General features: G+C 46.7%; 1 protein-coding gene across 1 annotated transcript in view; it reads left to right on the top strand.

Annotated features, from left to right (window-relative positions):
* Nucleotides 1–16,005, top strand: part of LOC149435681 (uncharacterized) — a 49,060-nt gene that overhangs the window by 23,660 nt on the left and 9,395 nt on the right. The window contains exons 8-17 of the mRNA XM_089662489.1: nt 872–967; nt 1,054–1,110; nt 2,894–2,950; nt 3,383–3,478; nt 3,566–3,622; nt 3,877–3,972; nt 4,053–4,111; nt 4,378–4,450; nt 6,602–6,676; nt 6,983–7,054. Coding sequence (XP_089518615.1) covers nt 872–967; nt 1,054–1,110; nt 2,894–2,950; nt 3,383–3,478; nt 3,566–3,622; nt 3,877–3,972; nt 4,053–4,111; nt 4,378–4,450; nt 6,602–6,676; nt 6,983–7,054 — 738 coding nt within the window. The remainder of the gene's footprint in view (nt 1–871; nt 968–1,053; nt 1,111–2,893; nt 2,951–3,382; nt 3,479–3,565; nt 3,623–3,876; nt 3,973–4,052; nt 4,112–4,377; nt 4,451–6,601; nt 6,677–6,982; nt 7,055–16,005) is intronic.

Raw genomic sequence — 16,005 nt, 5'->3', positions numbered from 1 at the left:
ATAATGGGAGGTAGAACAGAGCAGGCAGACTGAATATTTATAGAACTCCAGACAATTCCTGGGGAGGTGTGCCCAGAAGGTGATGAGAGAACCCGTAAATAGTCTGGGGTCTGAGCAGCAAAAGTAGAGTTCCTAGGTTCAGTTCTGCTGGAAGAGACCCCAGTGCAGGGGCTCTTTCCTTGTACAGGTTTCTGGAAGGCTCTGTGAGGAAGACACTGAGGCCCCAGCTAGGCCTAGCTGGAGAGCTTATTCAAGAACAGAAAACCAAGGATCAAGTGGGGTCTGGAGAAGCTTACTGGAGAGATCCAGGAGGAAGTTGGTGGGAAAGAGTCCAGCTGTCCTATGACGGTGTAAGTCTACATCTCCCTCACTAGGAACAGCCTTGTGGATACAATAGGAGGCAACCAATGATCTTGTGGCTAAGTGAGTAAGTAACCCTATTGCTGAGGAGATGGTGACTTTGTGTAGCTGCTGAACTCTAGAATGAGTACAGGTAACCATCTATATAGGGATCCTATGGGACATTCAGCAGTTGTGCAGTGCAGCCATCAGTTTGCAAAGAGCATCCAGAAATTGAGAAGTCCTCAAGTTGTCCAGTTCTATTGTCTTCAGGGTATCCCATGCTCCCTCTCTCTTATCCCAGCCCATCATTCTCAATAAGACCCCAAAAAGAAACCATAGACTGTTCTTTTGAGCCAGTGGAGGAATGTAGGAAATGCTGTGTGCCTTGATGTGTGTGCTCTGAGGAGAAACACATGGTATCCAACTTCTCAACATGTAGCTACTCTGAGATGACGTCTCAAATATGGATGTAACTGGGGAAGATTAACCTCCTTTTGCTACAGAAATAAACATCAGTTCTTTGTCTCAGGTCAACAACTGGATGAGATGAAGCAGAGCATGGAAGTGAAGTTCAGGAATCTGAGTATGGAGATGTACTCTGCAATAGGGCAGCTGTCTCAAGATGGTAAGACTGACCTCCAATGGGGAAAAGGAAGACTTTGGGTGAAAACGGTAATGTTTACTCACAATTTGAGTGTTCTTCTTCATCAGATTCCAGGATTATGGAGAAGCTTTCAACTATGAAAAACTCAATGAAGGATCTCAGTGGTAAGTGGAGAGAAGGAGGTAAAAAGGGGCCAAGGGTTTGAACTCAAATAAAAAAGTCTATATTAACACCAGAAATTGGGATTTGGGACTGATTTTTCTGTGGCCATCATCATTACTGAGAAACAAAAACTGTCTACACACAAAGTTGTAGTTTTCAAGATAAACTATTTATCTCAGATGATAGCTAATAAAAAAGGAGTCCATTGTGGATCCAATCTGGATGAAGTTTAGGGGATATTGGCCTTCATTGCTACTTTAGAGTAACGTGCTTGGGTGAATGCTGAGTATTAAATGGAAAAATCTGCAATCATACTATGAGATAATAAACATAGTTCAAATACACCAGAGCTGCATGTTGCGCTAATCTCAATACTTCCTGTTATGCAGTGATGCTACAACAGGCTCCACCCTACGTGTTTCGTCACACCTGATGTCTTCTGGGGCACAGATTATAAAACTGGAATTGTATTTAGCAGGGACTCAGGTAAGCATAAATTGCTTTCCTGTAAGAGTCTACAATGGTGTGGGTAGGGCCAGGCGTGACAAAACATGTAGGGTAGAGTCTGTTGTGACGTCATTGTGTAGCCGGAAGTCCAGGGGAAGCAATTTCTTACCAACTGAAGTTGATGTTTTAAAGTGCTATACTATTTTAAATAAAGGTTTTAATGGTTTTCCACTATGTCGGGCTTTTTGATTCTATTCCCTGTACAAGTTTCATGGATGGAGGGTTAAGGAGATTCAAGTTCTGGATTATCGGTGATGATTGGCATATATTTAAGATATTGAGGATCACATAAGAGGAGATTTCTGTGGAACTATTGTGTTGATTTGCATCTTGACCTCTCTTTAGTTAGAAGGTGTCAGGAATGGATTCACCACTGGTGGTGGGACTCACCTGCCGTGTGGGATGCAGTACCAGGGCTGGCCAGCGGGTGCTCTCAGCAGCCAGAAGCTCACTCCTGCAATCAAGCCATCACCTGAGGCTTATTGCAGGAGGTGTATTTAAGGAATGGCCAGGCCTGCAGTCAGTGCTTTGGTGTATTGTTCCCATGAGCCCCTGTACCTGCATCCTGTCTGCTTTCTGCCTGATCCTGACTTTGCTTGATCCTGACTCTGCTTGAACGCTGCCTGCACCGACCTCGGCTACTCCTGACCAATCTTCTGCCTACTCCTTGTACCTTGTCTGCCCGTTAGCTACCGACCCGGCCCGCCTGACTACGTTGTGCTCCATATTTATACATATATATATCAGTTAAGGGTTTGTTGCACCTGGTTGTACGTATTTTTGTTAGTTTCGGGTTTGGTTTGTTTGCACTGCGTTTATGTTTGTGTTGCCTTTAATAAATTACATTGTTTTACACGCCATACCTGAAGTCTGTGTTTCCCTGTGTCGGTCCACACACCTCCGGTCATACCTGGAGCCCTGACAGAAGGTCATGGCTATCTGGTAAGCCTGCATTGTGTTCTCTGGTGGAGGCTTTTCCAGCTGTTTTCAAGATACCTGAATTCTGAGGCTCTTATGTTGGTGGATGTGGTCACAATTCTTACACTTTACTGTTTTGGACACTTATATTTTTCATATTTGGACTTTGTAATTTTTACACAATATACCGTATAAGTATTATATGCAGTTCTGACTGCTTCATTTTGTCTGAATTGGTCATCATAATTAAGTCACTCCTTTATTTTTACCTGAAGTATTGGGATTAGCGCAATATGCGGCTTTGGCTTTATTGTTATTGCCTAAAATAAATAGTATTTAAATTGTTCCCTTCAACTCTAGATTCCAGGATGATGGAGAAGCTGTCAGCCATGGAAACCTCAATGAAGGACCTCAAGGGTAAGTTGAGGGATGTCGTTAGGAGGGAGGGAGGATGGGGAAAAACACAAACAGATTCCAAGATAATGAAGATACTGTCTGCCACAGAAGCTTAAATGAAGGATCTTAAAGGTAATAAAAGAGCAAAAGTGAGGAAAGAATTGGAAAACAACACAAATGGTGAAAACAGATCATTTTTATTCTACCAAAAAAGTAATTGATGATTGATTAGGATCTTTGTGAGGATGCCAGAATCAAAATTTACATAATCATGTAAATTCAATGCCTTCCTTCTCAAGATATACAATTACAGAGGAAAAAAACTTAAACAAAAAACAGACACCTGGAGAGCTGGGTGATAATCAGATAATCCAATATAAATGCAGTTTGAGGGATTTACCTTCTTATTCACTGGTTGGTTTTAATAAAAAATAGTTTTTTCTTCTCTGGTAGGTCAATGGCTGGATGAGACGAGGAAGAACTTGGAGATGAAGATCGACAAACTGAGTATAGACATACTCTCCAAAGTGGACCATCTGTCCCAGAATGGTAAGAGGGACCACAAGTGTGTGTGAAGGTCAACAATGCTTGAAGGAGGGTATGTCCACTCACCCTATGAATGTTCTCTACTCACAGCTTCCAGGATGATAGAAAAGCTGTCTACCATGGAAACCTCAATGAAGGCCGTCACAGGTAATCCGGGGGAGGTGGTAAAGGGGAAATAAACTGATCTTGGCCTTTGTATGACTGCTAAGAATCAACATTCCCATGTCATCAGTACAGAGAGCAAAAGTGTCTAATAGTTACTCTCAGATGACATCTAATACAAGGAAAGGACAGATGGAGAGCTGGGTCATAGTAAGGCTCAATTCTGGATGCAGTTTGTGGAATTCACCTGCTTTGATGCTAATTGATAGGAATAAACATCAGTTATTTGTCTGTGGTAGGTCAACGACTGGATGAAATGCAACAGAAAATGGATGTGAAGCTCAGGAATCTGAGTATGGGGATGCACTCTTTGGGAAGCATGCTGTCTCAGGATGGTAAGTGGGAACTTGACTGGGGGGAGAGGAGGCACTGTGTACTTGAGGTTATACCTACTCACCCTGTTCTTCACCCCCAGATTCCACGGTGATGAAGAAACTGTTTGCCCTGGAAACATCAATGAAGGAACTCAGTGGTGCGTTATTGGAGGAGATGGATTCGGCTATCCTCTAAAATGAGCATTTAGAATGTAATCTTCGTCATTGCGCTTATGCTTGAGCTGACCCTTAAACTTGACACCAGCCCTTTACACTTAAACATAGCCTTCAAAACCTTCACTCCAACACTTGATCTTGTCCCCTTAACCCCTGACCCTTACACTTATCTAACTCCTAACCCATTCCCTAAGCTAGAATTAACCTTTTGGCAGACTGGGATGAACTGGTTCTCTGTGTATTACAGAGCCTCTCTCCAAAAACGTTCCAACTGTTGTGGGAGCAGAAGGAAAACAAGCAGAGGAGATCCAGAAAATGAAGAGTGAGTATATTCCTTTATATCATTGCCATTTCATCACATGTTCTCTCCTTTTTTTCTGCCAATGTCTCCAGCAGTAGTAAATGCTTGAAACCCTCAAACTCAATTCTTTATGGAAGTCAAGATATTTATATTCATCTTTTACTCTGACCACTTCCAATAGTCTGTTACAAGTTCCACTAGTTTCTGTAAATTATTTGTGACAATCCCTTTTCTTCTTTTCTCAGCTGCTCTTTGTACTACCTACCTCTTGTTACACATTCACTTGTTGTTCTGATCCCCTAGACCAACCATTCCAACCAACGAGAATTCAATGGAACCCTAAGGTTCCTCCTAAGATTGGTAAGGGTTTCCTGGAGCTGTGGCTGCTTGACCTCCCATTTGATGGTGATTGCATAATGCTGGAGCCAACACCACTTGGCAGAACCATTAGCCTGACAACATTGATCTTTTTTTGGTTATCTGTGGCATTCTGACCACCACTCTCAGAGGCATTCTTCCCACTAACCACCTATGTGAGGGACATTTTTCCCACTAGCAACCCATGTAAAGGGCATTCTTCCTACCGATTACCTATGTAAGAGACAATTTTCCCACTGACAATTATTTGGCTTTAGCAGGGGTTCTTGAAGATTATTTCAAGGGTTCCTTACTGGTAAATAGGTTGTGAAAGGTTACCCTCGACTCTCCAAAGAAGGTTAAAGTGTATAGAATACAAATTGAAATTATCAGGATCCACATACCTCCTCTTCCCTATTAGATGTAAGCTGTAATCACCAGGACTTTTATAGCTCCAGATTCCTATACGATGTAAACTGTAAGGATCGAGACCCTTATACCTACTGTTTCCTGTTGGACACTATTAAATTCTCATTAAATGTGCTCAATTTTTCAGGTGGGGTGGGGTGGTGACACTGGATGTGGCTATATGGAATTAGAAATAATATGACAGGTAAATTGTTTGACATAGATCTATTTCATCTGTATATTTAGCTCTCTGTCCGGAGCTGTGAAGGTTGTCTTTTTACTGTCTCCTGTGAAGGAAGTCTTCTCACTGTCTCCTGTGAAGGATGTCTTCTCACTCTCTTGTCAAGAAGGTCTTACTTTCTCCTGAGAAGTAGGTCCTCTCACTCTCTCCTGTGATGGAAGTTTCCCACTGTCACCTGAGAAGGAAATCTTTTCACGATCTCCTGCAATGGAGGTCTTCTCACTGTCTCCTGTGAAGGAAATCTTCCTACTGTCTCCTGAGCAGATCTTCTCACTGTCTTCCATGAATGAGGTATTCTCATTGTCTCCTGTAAAGGATATTATCTTACTCTCTATTGTGAAGGAGGTCTTCTCACTGTCTGTTATGAAGGAGGTTCTCTCAATATCTCCTATGAAAGAGATCCTCTCACTTTTTCCCTTGGAGGGCCTCTCACTGTCTCCTGTGAAGTAGGTTCTATCAGTGTCTTCCATGTGAAAGATGTCCTCCTACTGTCTGTTGTGAAGGTTTTCTCAATGTCTTCTATGAATGAGATCCTATCACGGTCTCCTGTGGAGGAGGTCCTCACGCTCTCACTGTCTCGTGTGAAGGAAGTCTTCTCACAGGCTACTGTGAAGGAGGTCTTCTTACTGTCTCTTGCAAAGGAGGTCCTCATGTTGTCTCCTGCGAAGGAGGTTTTCTTACTGTCTCCTGTGAAGGTTTTCTTACTGTCTCCTGTGAAGGATGTCTTCTCACTGTTTCCTTGCAAAGGAGTTCTCCTCATTGTTTCCTGTGAAGCGAGTCTTCTTACTGTCTCCTCTGTTGTGACGGAGGTTCTCTCACTATCTCCTATGAAGGAGATCCTCTCACTTTCTCCTTCGGAGGACCTCTCACTGTCTCCTGTGAAATAGGTTCTCTCAGTGTCTCCTATGTGAAAAGGATTTCCTCCTACTGTCTGTTGTGTTGGTTTTCTCAATGTCTTCTATGAATGAGATCCTATCACTGTCTCCTGTGAAGGAAATCATCTCGCTGTCTCCTGTGAAGGAGGCCCTCTTACTGTCTCCTGTGATGGAGGTCCTCTTACTGTTTCCTACGAAGGAGCTTCCCTTGCTCTTTTAGTGCCTGCAAGAGAGAATATACAGGAGACACTTCAACAAATCGAGATAAACTTATGTTGTCCTCTATTACAGGTGCTCTTTCCAGTGATATTCAGAAGATTCAGGAAGCTCTGAAGAAACAGACGGTAGAGATTCAGAAAGTTAATCGTAAGTTTATTATATTTCACTCAATCGAGCACTTACCCATCCAACCATAATTTTCCTAAACATGAGTGTAGAATGTTTGTCTGGTTTAGCCTCCCTCTGTAGTTCAGTAGTGTATTTTTGTAATTCAGCCGTTATTCATAGTTAAGGGTCTCTCGGAAGTTCGGCTTCTCTCTTTTGTTCAGAGTATTTCTGTAGTGCAGTATCTCTTTGTAGTTCAGTTCAGCATCTGTCTGTAGTTCAGAATCTTTGTGTGGTCCTCTCTGTGAATTTACAGATAGACTAATAAAAGCTTTTCTCTATCTGCAGCTTCCAGTGTGCTCAGTAAAGTGACTGAGATTGAGTCGTTGGTGAAGCGGGTTCTGCCCAATGATGTAATAGGTGATTTCAGACTCTAAGTATGAAGACCTTGGGGGACATTGGGTTCCAGTTCTGCAAATACCCCAACCATCCCTTTCCAGCAGGCCAGTTGTGAACCCACCTAGAGAAAGAAAATGAGAGCATGGTTACATAGTTTACCAGGCAGGACCACATTCACCTAAAAGTCAACGTTACGTCAGAACCTCAGCTTAGAGAGAAGGCGTAAATCGTGTGCAGTAGTGTGATGTACGTAGTCACTCTGTGTAAAAACTTACTGTCTCATATTACTACACACCTTAGCTCATTCTATGTTACATCTAGGAGAGACACTGCTAAGCCTATGTCCTCTCCAGCACTCCAGCCACCTCACTCTGTGACAAAATGGGTTCCCGGCGTGCACATAGTGGAGACATCATGCATGCACTCAATTAACTCCTGCTCTCTCCCATACCATGCGGCCAGGTACATGAGGCCTCCGTCATGTACATTCAGTCCCAGATTCTTTTGGGGAACAGACTGCTAGGGAGAGTGCTAGAACACTGACCCTCTCACTACTAATGGATCTGTTACCTACACCAGGTACCACGCTTAGTTGACCGGCTGTTATACATTCTCACCAGTTTATCGTTGCCCATGGCAATTACTCTCCTGCTCTGACTCTCTTGTTGAGTTAACCCTTTGTAGTGGCTTTCCTCCTGTATCCCAAAAGTGTTTTGCAGGCCCTGTTCTGATACTACACATACCACCATACACCTCTTTTAATGACTTCAGACCAGGCATTTGAACAGCTCAAGAAACTTTATTGAATGCTTCTGAAACATTACCGATCATAATGCAAACTCAGTCCTCCACACTAACTAAGCTGTGGTTGCCAAGTCCTACCTGTACAGGTGTAAGTTCATGACTGGCAGAGAAAGGTGGAGCATCACCTTAGGGTGGAAATTAATGTTGCCCCAAGCTTACACCTTTCTCTGTTATCCAGAACTTCTTCCCACGTGGCCCTACTCACTCTTGAGCTTGGCCTTCACCCTTATTTTTAAATAAACCAAGATAGAGGGCAGAACTCCAAAAGTCAGAGAAACTGGTAGACCCAAAGCTTAGACCTTCCCTAGCCTGGGCAGTTTTGGCTCACTCACTAGCAGCACACTTTCCTAGCAGGCACTTGCCTACAAGATAGTAGGACCAATGATTCAGGCGTTTCCATGGCAGATATCTCAATGTGAGAGCTGTATACAAATACTCTATATGAATGATATCAGGACCAAGGATTCCAGGACCAAGGATTCAGGCATTTCCATGGGCAAACATCTCACTGTGAGATCTGTATACAAATACTCTATATGAATGATAGCAGGACCAAGGATTCTAGGACCAAAGATTCAGGCATCTCCATGGCAGATATCTCAATGTGAGATCTGTATACAAACACTCTATATGAATGATAGGACCAAGGATTCAGCCATTTCCACGGGCAGCTTATCTCAATGTGAGATCTATATACAAACACTCTATATGTATAATGGCAGGACCGAGGATTCAGGCATTTCCATGGGCAGATATATCAATGTGAGATCTATATACAAACATTCTATATGTATGATGGCAGGACCAAGGATTCAGGAATTTCCATGGGCAGGTATCTCAATGTGAGATCTGTATACAAATGTTCTATATGTATGATGGCAGGACCAAGGATTCAGGCATTTCCATGGGCAGGTATCTCAATGTAAGAACGGGGGCCTTGTAAGGTTTCCAGGTAAAAAGCGGGGCAATTTAACACATGGGGTAGAACAGTACCAATAAGGATTGTGTAGTGCCTGTAGCCTTACTTTTCGAAAAATAACATTTTAATTATAATTTAATAGAATTTTTTTTCATATATCAATATTCAAAAATTATCAGGAGGGTGAGCTCTAGAGTCTGTTGGCCAAAGATTTTCTATGCTGTGAAGAGGGTACAGAGGGTACTGAGTGAGGACAATTGAAAGCGTCTAGATCACAGGAAGGCCTGTGTAAAGCATTGGGGAAAGAGAAAAGCCAATGTGCAGCTAAGATAGAGGAAGGCCAATGTCAATCATCTAGGACAGAGGAAGACCAATGTCAAGCATCTAGGACAGAGGAAGGCCAAAGTAAAGTGCCTAGGACAGAGGAAGGCCAAAGTAAAGTGTAACGGAACCGGAACCCAGACCGCACTGAGTTTTTCCGTTATATTATTATTATTATACAGTATTTATAAAGCGCCAATAGTTCGCTCAGCGCTGTACATTACAGAGGGGGACAGAACATGTGACAGAACAATACCAATACAATGCAAAACATGAGGGGATCGAGGGCCCTGCTCTTTCGAGCTTACAATCTAGGAGGGAGGGGGTGGTGGCACAGGAGGAGATAGCTGTGGGGGATGGAGTGGTAGGAAGAGTGGAGGAGGTCGGCAAGTTAGCAGGGGGCGGGGTAGGCTTCCCTAAAGAGATGGGTTTTCAGGGTGCGCCTAAAGGAGAGGAGAGTAGGTGATAATCTGATGGGTTGGGGCAGGGAGTTCCAGAGGATGGGTGACACCCTGGAGAAGTCCTGGAGGCGGGCATGGGAGGAGGAGACCAGGGAACTAGAGAGAAGGAGGTCTTGTGAGGAGCGGAGTGTGCGTGCTGGGCGGTACTTGGATATTAGGTCAGTGATGTAGTTCGGGGCAGTATGGTGGACGGCTTTGTACGTCAGCGTTAGGATTTTGAATTTGATCCGTTGCGCAATCGGAAGCCAGTGGAGGGATTGGCAGAGGGGGGTGGCGGAGACAGAGCGGTTGGAAAGGTGAATGAGTCTGGCAGCCGTATTCAGGATGGACTGAAGCGGGGATAGCCAGCGGCGAGGCAGGCCAGTGAGGAGGGAGTTGCAGTAGTCGAGTCGTGATATGATGAGGGAGTGGATGAGCTGTTTAGTGGTTTCTGGGGTTAGGAACGTGCGGATTTTGGCGATGTTGCGGAGGTGGAGTCTGCACGAGTTTGTTAAAGATTGGACTTGGGGCTGGAAGGATAGGTTGGAGTCCAGAATGACACCCAGTACTCTGGCCTGCAGGGCGGGTTTGATGGTAGCATTGTTGAATGTGACGGAGAAATCAATGGGGGGTGGTGTCCGGGCTGGGGGGAAGACAAGAAACTCAGTTTTGGAGAGGTTCAATTTAAGGAAGTGGAGCGACATCCAGTCTGATATGTCACTCAGTACGTGTGTGATTCGGGCGGAGACCGAGGGGGTGAGGTGGGGGGTTGAGAGATAGATTTGTGTGTTGTCGGCATAGAGGTGGTAGTTGAAGCCGTGAGAGTGTATGAGTTGGCCAAGGGAGGAGGTATAGATGGAGAAGAGAAGGGGCCCGAGGACAGAGCCTTGAGGGACCCCAACAGAGAGGGGGAGTGAGGGGGAGGTGGTGGCATTATAGGTAACGCTGAAAGAGCGTTGTGACAGGTAGGATGAGAGCCAGGAGAGAGTAGAATCTCTGAGGCCGAGGGAGTGTAGTTTTTTGAGGAGGAGGGGGTGGTCGACTGTGTCGAAGGCCGCAGAGAGGTCAAGGAGTAGGAGCACTGAATAGTGGCCATTAGCTTTGGCGGTTAGCAGGTCGTTGGAGAGTTTGAGTAAGGCAGTTTCGGTGGAGTGTAGGGGACGGAAGCCGGACTGTAGGGGATCGAGGAGGTTGTTGTCGTTGAGGTGAGAGCATAGGCGGGTGTAGACTAGGCGCTCGAGGAGTTTAGATGTAAATGGGAGCAGGGAGATGGGTCTGAGGTTGTTCGGGTCATTGGGGTCCAGGGAGGGCTTTTTAAGTATGGGGGTGATGTGTGCATGTTTCAGAGGGGAGGGGAAAGTGCCTGAAGAGAGGGAGAGATTGAAGATGTGGGTGAGGGAGCGTAGGATGGAGGAGGAGGAAGGTCGTAGGAGTTGTGAGGGGATAGGGTCGAGGGGGCAGGTGGTGAGGCGGGCATCAGAGAGGATCTTGGAGACTTCCTTGATGGTAGTAAGGTCAAAGGTGCGGAGTGTGGGGGGAGCTTCAGTATGAGGAATGTAGGGTGGGGTGGAAGAGGAGGTCAGAGCAGTGGTGGGGCCGTGGGAGAGGGGTGATGAGGGGGTAGCTGAGTGAGGGTGAAGGGGGTTGGAGAGAGTTTGAGCAGCAACGAAGTCCCTGCGGGTTATGTCGAGGGGGAGGGGGGATAAGGGGGTAGCTGTGTGAGAGGGGACGGGTTGAGAGGGCGTGTGAGTTGCGGCAATGTCCTTGCGAATTGTGTCAATCTTGTTTTTGAAGTGATTGGCAATCTCAAGGGCAGTGAGTGAGGTGCTGGGTGGAGGTGGGGGTGGAGAGAGTAGAGAGTTGAAGGCAGAGAAGAGTCGGCGAGGATTGGAGGAGAGGGCCTTAATGAGGGTCAAGAAGTAGGCCTGTTTGGCAGCATGGAGGGAGGAGGTGTAGGTGCGGAAGGAAAATTTATAGCGGGTGAAGGCTTGTTGGGATTTGGTTTTGCGCCATAGTCGCTCTAGGGCACGACTTTGTCGTTTGAGGGTTTTGGTGTGATCAGTCTGCCAGGGCTGGAGCGGTCGGGGCGTGTGGTTAAAGGCGCTAGTGAGTCAAGGGCTGTTGAGAGCGCATTGTTGTAGGCGGTCAAAGCCAAGTCAGGGCAGGACAGGGGGAGGATGCGGTCGTGGAGTTGGTCAGCTGCAGAGTGGAGGGAGGCAGGGTTAAGGTTGCGGAGGTTACGGCTGGTAGTAGTGTGACATTTGGAGGGGTAGGCGTTGGAGGACGAGGAGATAGAGAAGGTGATCAGGTTGTGGTCAGAGAGAGGGAAGGGGGTGTTAGTGAGGTTGTGGGGAGCGCAGCGGTTGGAGAAGACAAGGTCCAGGATATTTCCGTCAGAGTGGGTGGTGGATTGTATGCACTGTGCAAGTGCAAAGGAGGAGGTTAGGTGGAGGAGACGGGCTGTGTCTGGGTTGTCGAGGTCGACAGGGATGTTGAAATCCCCAAGGATGATGGTGGGTAGCTCAGAGGATAGGAAGAAGGGTAGCCAGGAGGAGAAGTCATCCAGGAAGCGGGGTATAGATCCAGGAGGCCGGTATATCACAGCAATCTTCAGGGGGGTTGGGGAGAATAGTCGGACGCAGTGGGCCTCGAAGGAGGAGAAGGATAGGGAGGGGGGGTTTGGGAGGACTCGGAAGGTGCTCTGCGGTGACAGGAGCAGACCAACCCCACCACCTTTACGACCGTTAGGCCTGGGTGAGTGGGTCCAGGTGAGACCTCCATAGGAGAGTGCAGCAGGGGAGGTAGAGTCAGTGGGCTGGATCCAGGTTTCCGTGATCGCTAGGAGGTTGAGGGAGCGGGAAACAAAGAGGTTATAGGACAACTTCCCCTGTCCGAACACCATCCACGGACCACGCCCTTGAAATCCCTCAGGAAATAGACAGCACCCAGCTCTTAAGACAGAAAGCCAACTCTTTATTTTAACACAAAACACAGAATATATACAGAGGGCGGGGAAACACAACCAGGAACAGGAAATACATCATCAGCCCGCCCTATCAGTGGGAAGGGCTACAGGGAACCACCCCAACCAACCCAAGACACAGAACAATGGGATGAAACACATGGCAAAGGATATTGACCAACCCCCACACCAATACACAAACAGTACATCCCATAATAGTTGGCTGGACAGGAAGACACAGCACGATGGGGGGTAGCACATGGCAAACAGACAATGGACAGCCATGTGCCTAGACAAAGGAACACACACTATACACAACACTCAGACATTCCCATACACACCCTGTACCCCTTAACAGGCACAGGGTGCCTTAAACATAATGGGAATTTGGGAAGATGATACAGAGGTCCCCCCACCCCCAAAAGTCACTCCCGTCACATATCTCCCCTTTCGGCAGGAGAGTAACGCAGGAGTAGATCCCAGACGGATGTACTCTGAAGTTACTCTGCACCTCCAGTCCCTCAATGCCAGCACCCGCACAGTACCCCATGCAAATTGTCCCACACCAAGCGTTACTCACCCAGCCAACCTCTGCCTCTCCCGTAGAACATACCCGCCGCTGAGGAGAAGTACGGACTGGTCCTTCTCCCGGAAATCCACTCAGCCGCTGGAGAGAAGACAGGGTGGCTGGGCCGACTCCATCCTTCTGTAGGGGATCTGGGCCGACTACCCAGCATCCCTGGGGTATCCAAGTGGTGGCTGTAGTTTCTAGGCAGAGGCCAGCGGCACTCTGCCCTGGTGCCAGCGCTTCTGCTGGGGACCCTACATCTGCTCCGGCTAACCGTGGGGGAGGGAGGCTGCCTTCCTCCACTCCCAGACTGTGGATCTGCTGCTGGGATGGCATTCCTCTGTCACTGTCCCCCTGGTGCACAGATCCTGGCTTGGGAGGGAAAAGAGTCTCCTCCACTTTGGCTGACTGTGGGGGAGGGAGTACAACAACCTCCTCTCCCTTCTCACCCTGGGCCTCTGAAACTATTACAGGTGTGGGGCAGAGGTCCTGGATCCTCTGTCCGGTTGTCAGCGCTTCAGCTGGCAGCTCCCCGGCTGGTTCCTCATCAGTAAAAAAGTCAGTACAATCCCCAGTCTCTGGAATGGCTAAATGTCCAGGGCACGGGCTGGAGGCCCTTGAGTCCAGTGCCAGCACTTTGGCAGGTGACTCATCACCCACAACGTTCTCCATTGAAAAATCAATTAGATCCATGCATTCTGGGATCTGTACTTGGAGGGATGAGCCAACTTCTCCATCTTCCATACCCTCATCCAGTTGTTGGACAGACGCGTCCCTCCATCCAAGCTCACCCCATGTAGAAACAGGATCGTCTAAATGCGCCAGCACTTGCTGCATCTGCTATAAGACCTCTGTTTCCATAGCTGCAGGTTGTATCTCTCCTCTCCTGCTATCTGAACCTTGGATCCTGGTGCTGGTTTGGATGTCCCAGACTGCAGGTGATTCATCACCCATAACATCCTCCAGCAAAAAATCCATTAGATCCATACATCCTGGGATGTGCCGACTGCTCCATCTTCCACACCCTCATCCAGCTGTTGGACATACGTATTTCTCCATCCAAGTTTGTCCCATGTAGAAACCGGGTCATCTAAATAAGCCAGCACTTGCTGCATCCGCCACAAGACCTCTGTTTCCATAGCTGCGGGTGGTATCTGTCTCTCTTCTCCTGCTCTGGATCCTGGTGATGGTTTGGATGTGTTTACAGTTGGAAGCACAATCCCACCGCTTGCCACCAATGTAACGGAACCGGAACCCAGACCGCACTGAGTTTTTCCGTTATAGGACAACTTCCCCTGTCCGAACACCATCCACGGACCACGCCCTTGAAATCCCTCAGGAAATAGACAGCACCCAGCTCTTAAGACAGAAAGCCAACTCTTTATTTTAACACAAAACACAGAATATATACAGAGGGTGGGGAAACACAACCAGGAACAGGAAATACATCATCAGCCCGCCCTATCAGTGGGAAGGGCTACAGGGAACCACCCCAACCAACCCAAGACACAGAACAATGGGATGAAACACATGGCAAAGGATATTGACCAACCCCCACACCAATACACAAACAGTACATCCCATAATAGTTGGCTGGACAGGAAGACACAGCACAATGGGGGGTAGCACATGGCAAACAGACAATGGACAGCCATGTGGCCTAGACAAAGGAACACACACTATACACAAGACTCAGACATTCCCATACACACCCTGTACCCCTTAACAGGCACAGGGTGCCTTAAACATAATGGGAATTTGGGAAGATGATACAGAGGTCCCCCCACCCCCAAAAGTCACTCCCGTCACATAAAGTATCTAGGACAGAGGAAGGCCAGTATACAGTATCTAGGGCAGACGAAGGCCAATGTAAAGTATTGAGGACAGAGGAAGGCCAATGTAAAGTATCTAGGACAGAGGAAAGCCTACGTAATGTATCTAGGACAGAGGAAGGCCAATGTAAAGTATCTAGGACAAAGGAAGGCCAGTGTCAAGCATATACAGTAGGACAGAGGAAGGCCAATGTAAAGTATCTAGGACAGAGCTAGGCCAACATAAAGTATCTAGGACAGAGAAAGGTCAATGTAAAGTATCTAGGACAGAGGAAGGTCAATGTAAAGTATCTAGGACAGAGGAAGGTCAATATAAAGTATCCAGGACAGAGGAAGGCCAGTGTCAAGCATATAGGACAGAGGAAAGCCAATGTAAAGCATTGAGGACAGAGGAAGGCCAATGTAAAGTATCTAGGACAGAGAAAGGTCAATGTAAAGTATATAGGACTGAGGAGGGCCAATATAAAGTATCTAGGACAAAGTAAGGCCAGTGTCAAGCATATAGGACAGAGGAAAGCCAATGTAAAGCATTGAGGACAGAGGAAGGCCAATGTAAAGAATTGAGGACAGAGGAAGGCCAATGTAAAGAATTGAGGACAGAGGAAGGCCAATGTAAAGCATTGAGGACAGAGGAAGGCCAATGTAAAGCATTGAGGACAGAGGATGGCCAATGTAAAGCATTGAGGACAGAGGAAGGCCAATGTAAAATACTGAGGACAGAGGAAGGCCAATGTAAAGTATTTAGGACAGAGGAAGGCCAATGTAAAATACTGAGGACAGAGGAAGGCCAATGTAAAGTATTTAGGGCAGAGGAAGGCCAATGTAAAGTATTTAGGACAGAGGAAGGCCAATGTAAAGTATTTAGGACAGAGGAAGGCCAATGTAAAGTATCTAGGACAGAGGAAGGCCAATGTCAAACATCTAGGACAGACTGGGGTCATTATGAAGAATACACATTTCTACTTGGGAATCCCAGCATGTTTTAGTGATTTTTTTTTTTAATTTAAATCATGAAATAAATGATATATGTGTAACCCAAATAAATAAACTCCATTGACCAGCAGCAACTATAGCTGCCCTGTGAGGGACACGTCAGTAGGAGTCCTCTCTTCTTCTCTGCAGTTGA

The sequence above is a fragment of the Staurois parvus genome, unplaced genomic scaffold (assembly GCF_062004578.1).
Source record: "Staurois parvus isolate SC_StPar_1 unplaced genomic scaffold, SC_StPar_1.0 ptg001482l, whole genome shotgun sequence".
Classification (NCBI taxonomy): domain Eukaryota; kingdom Metazoa; phylum Chordata; class Amphibia; order Anura; family Ranidae; genus Staurois; species Staurois parvus.
This window is presented reverse-complemented; position numbering and strand designations above follow the sequence as displayed.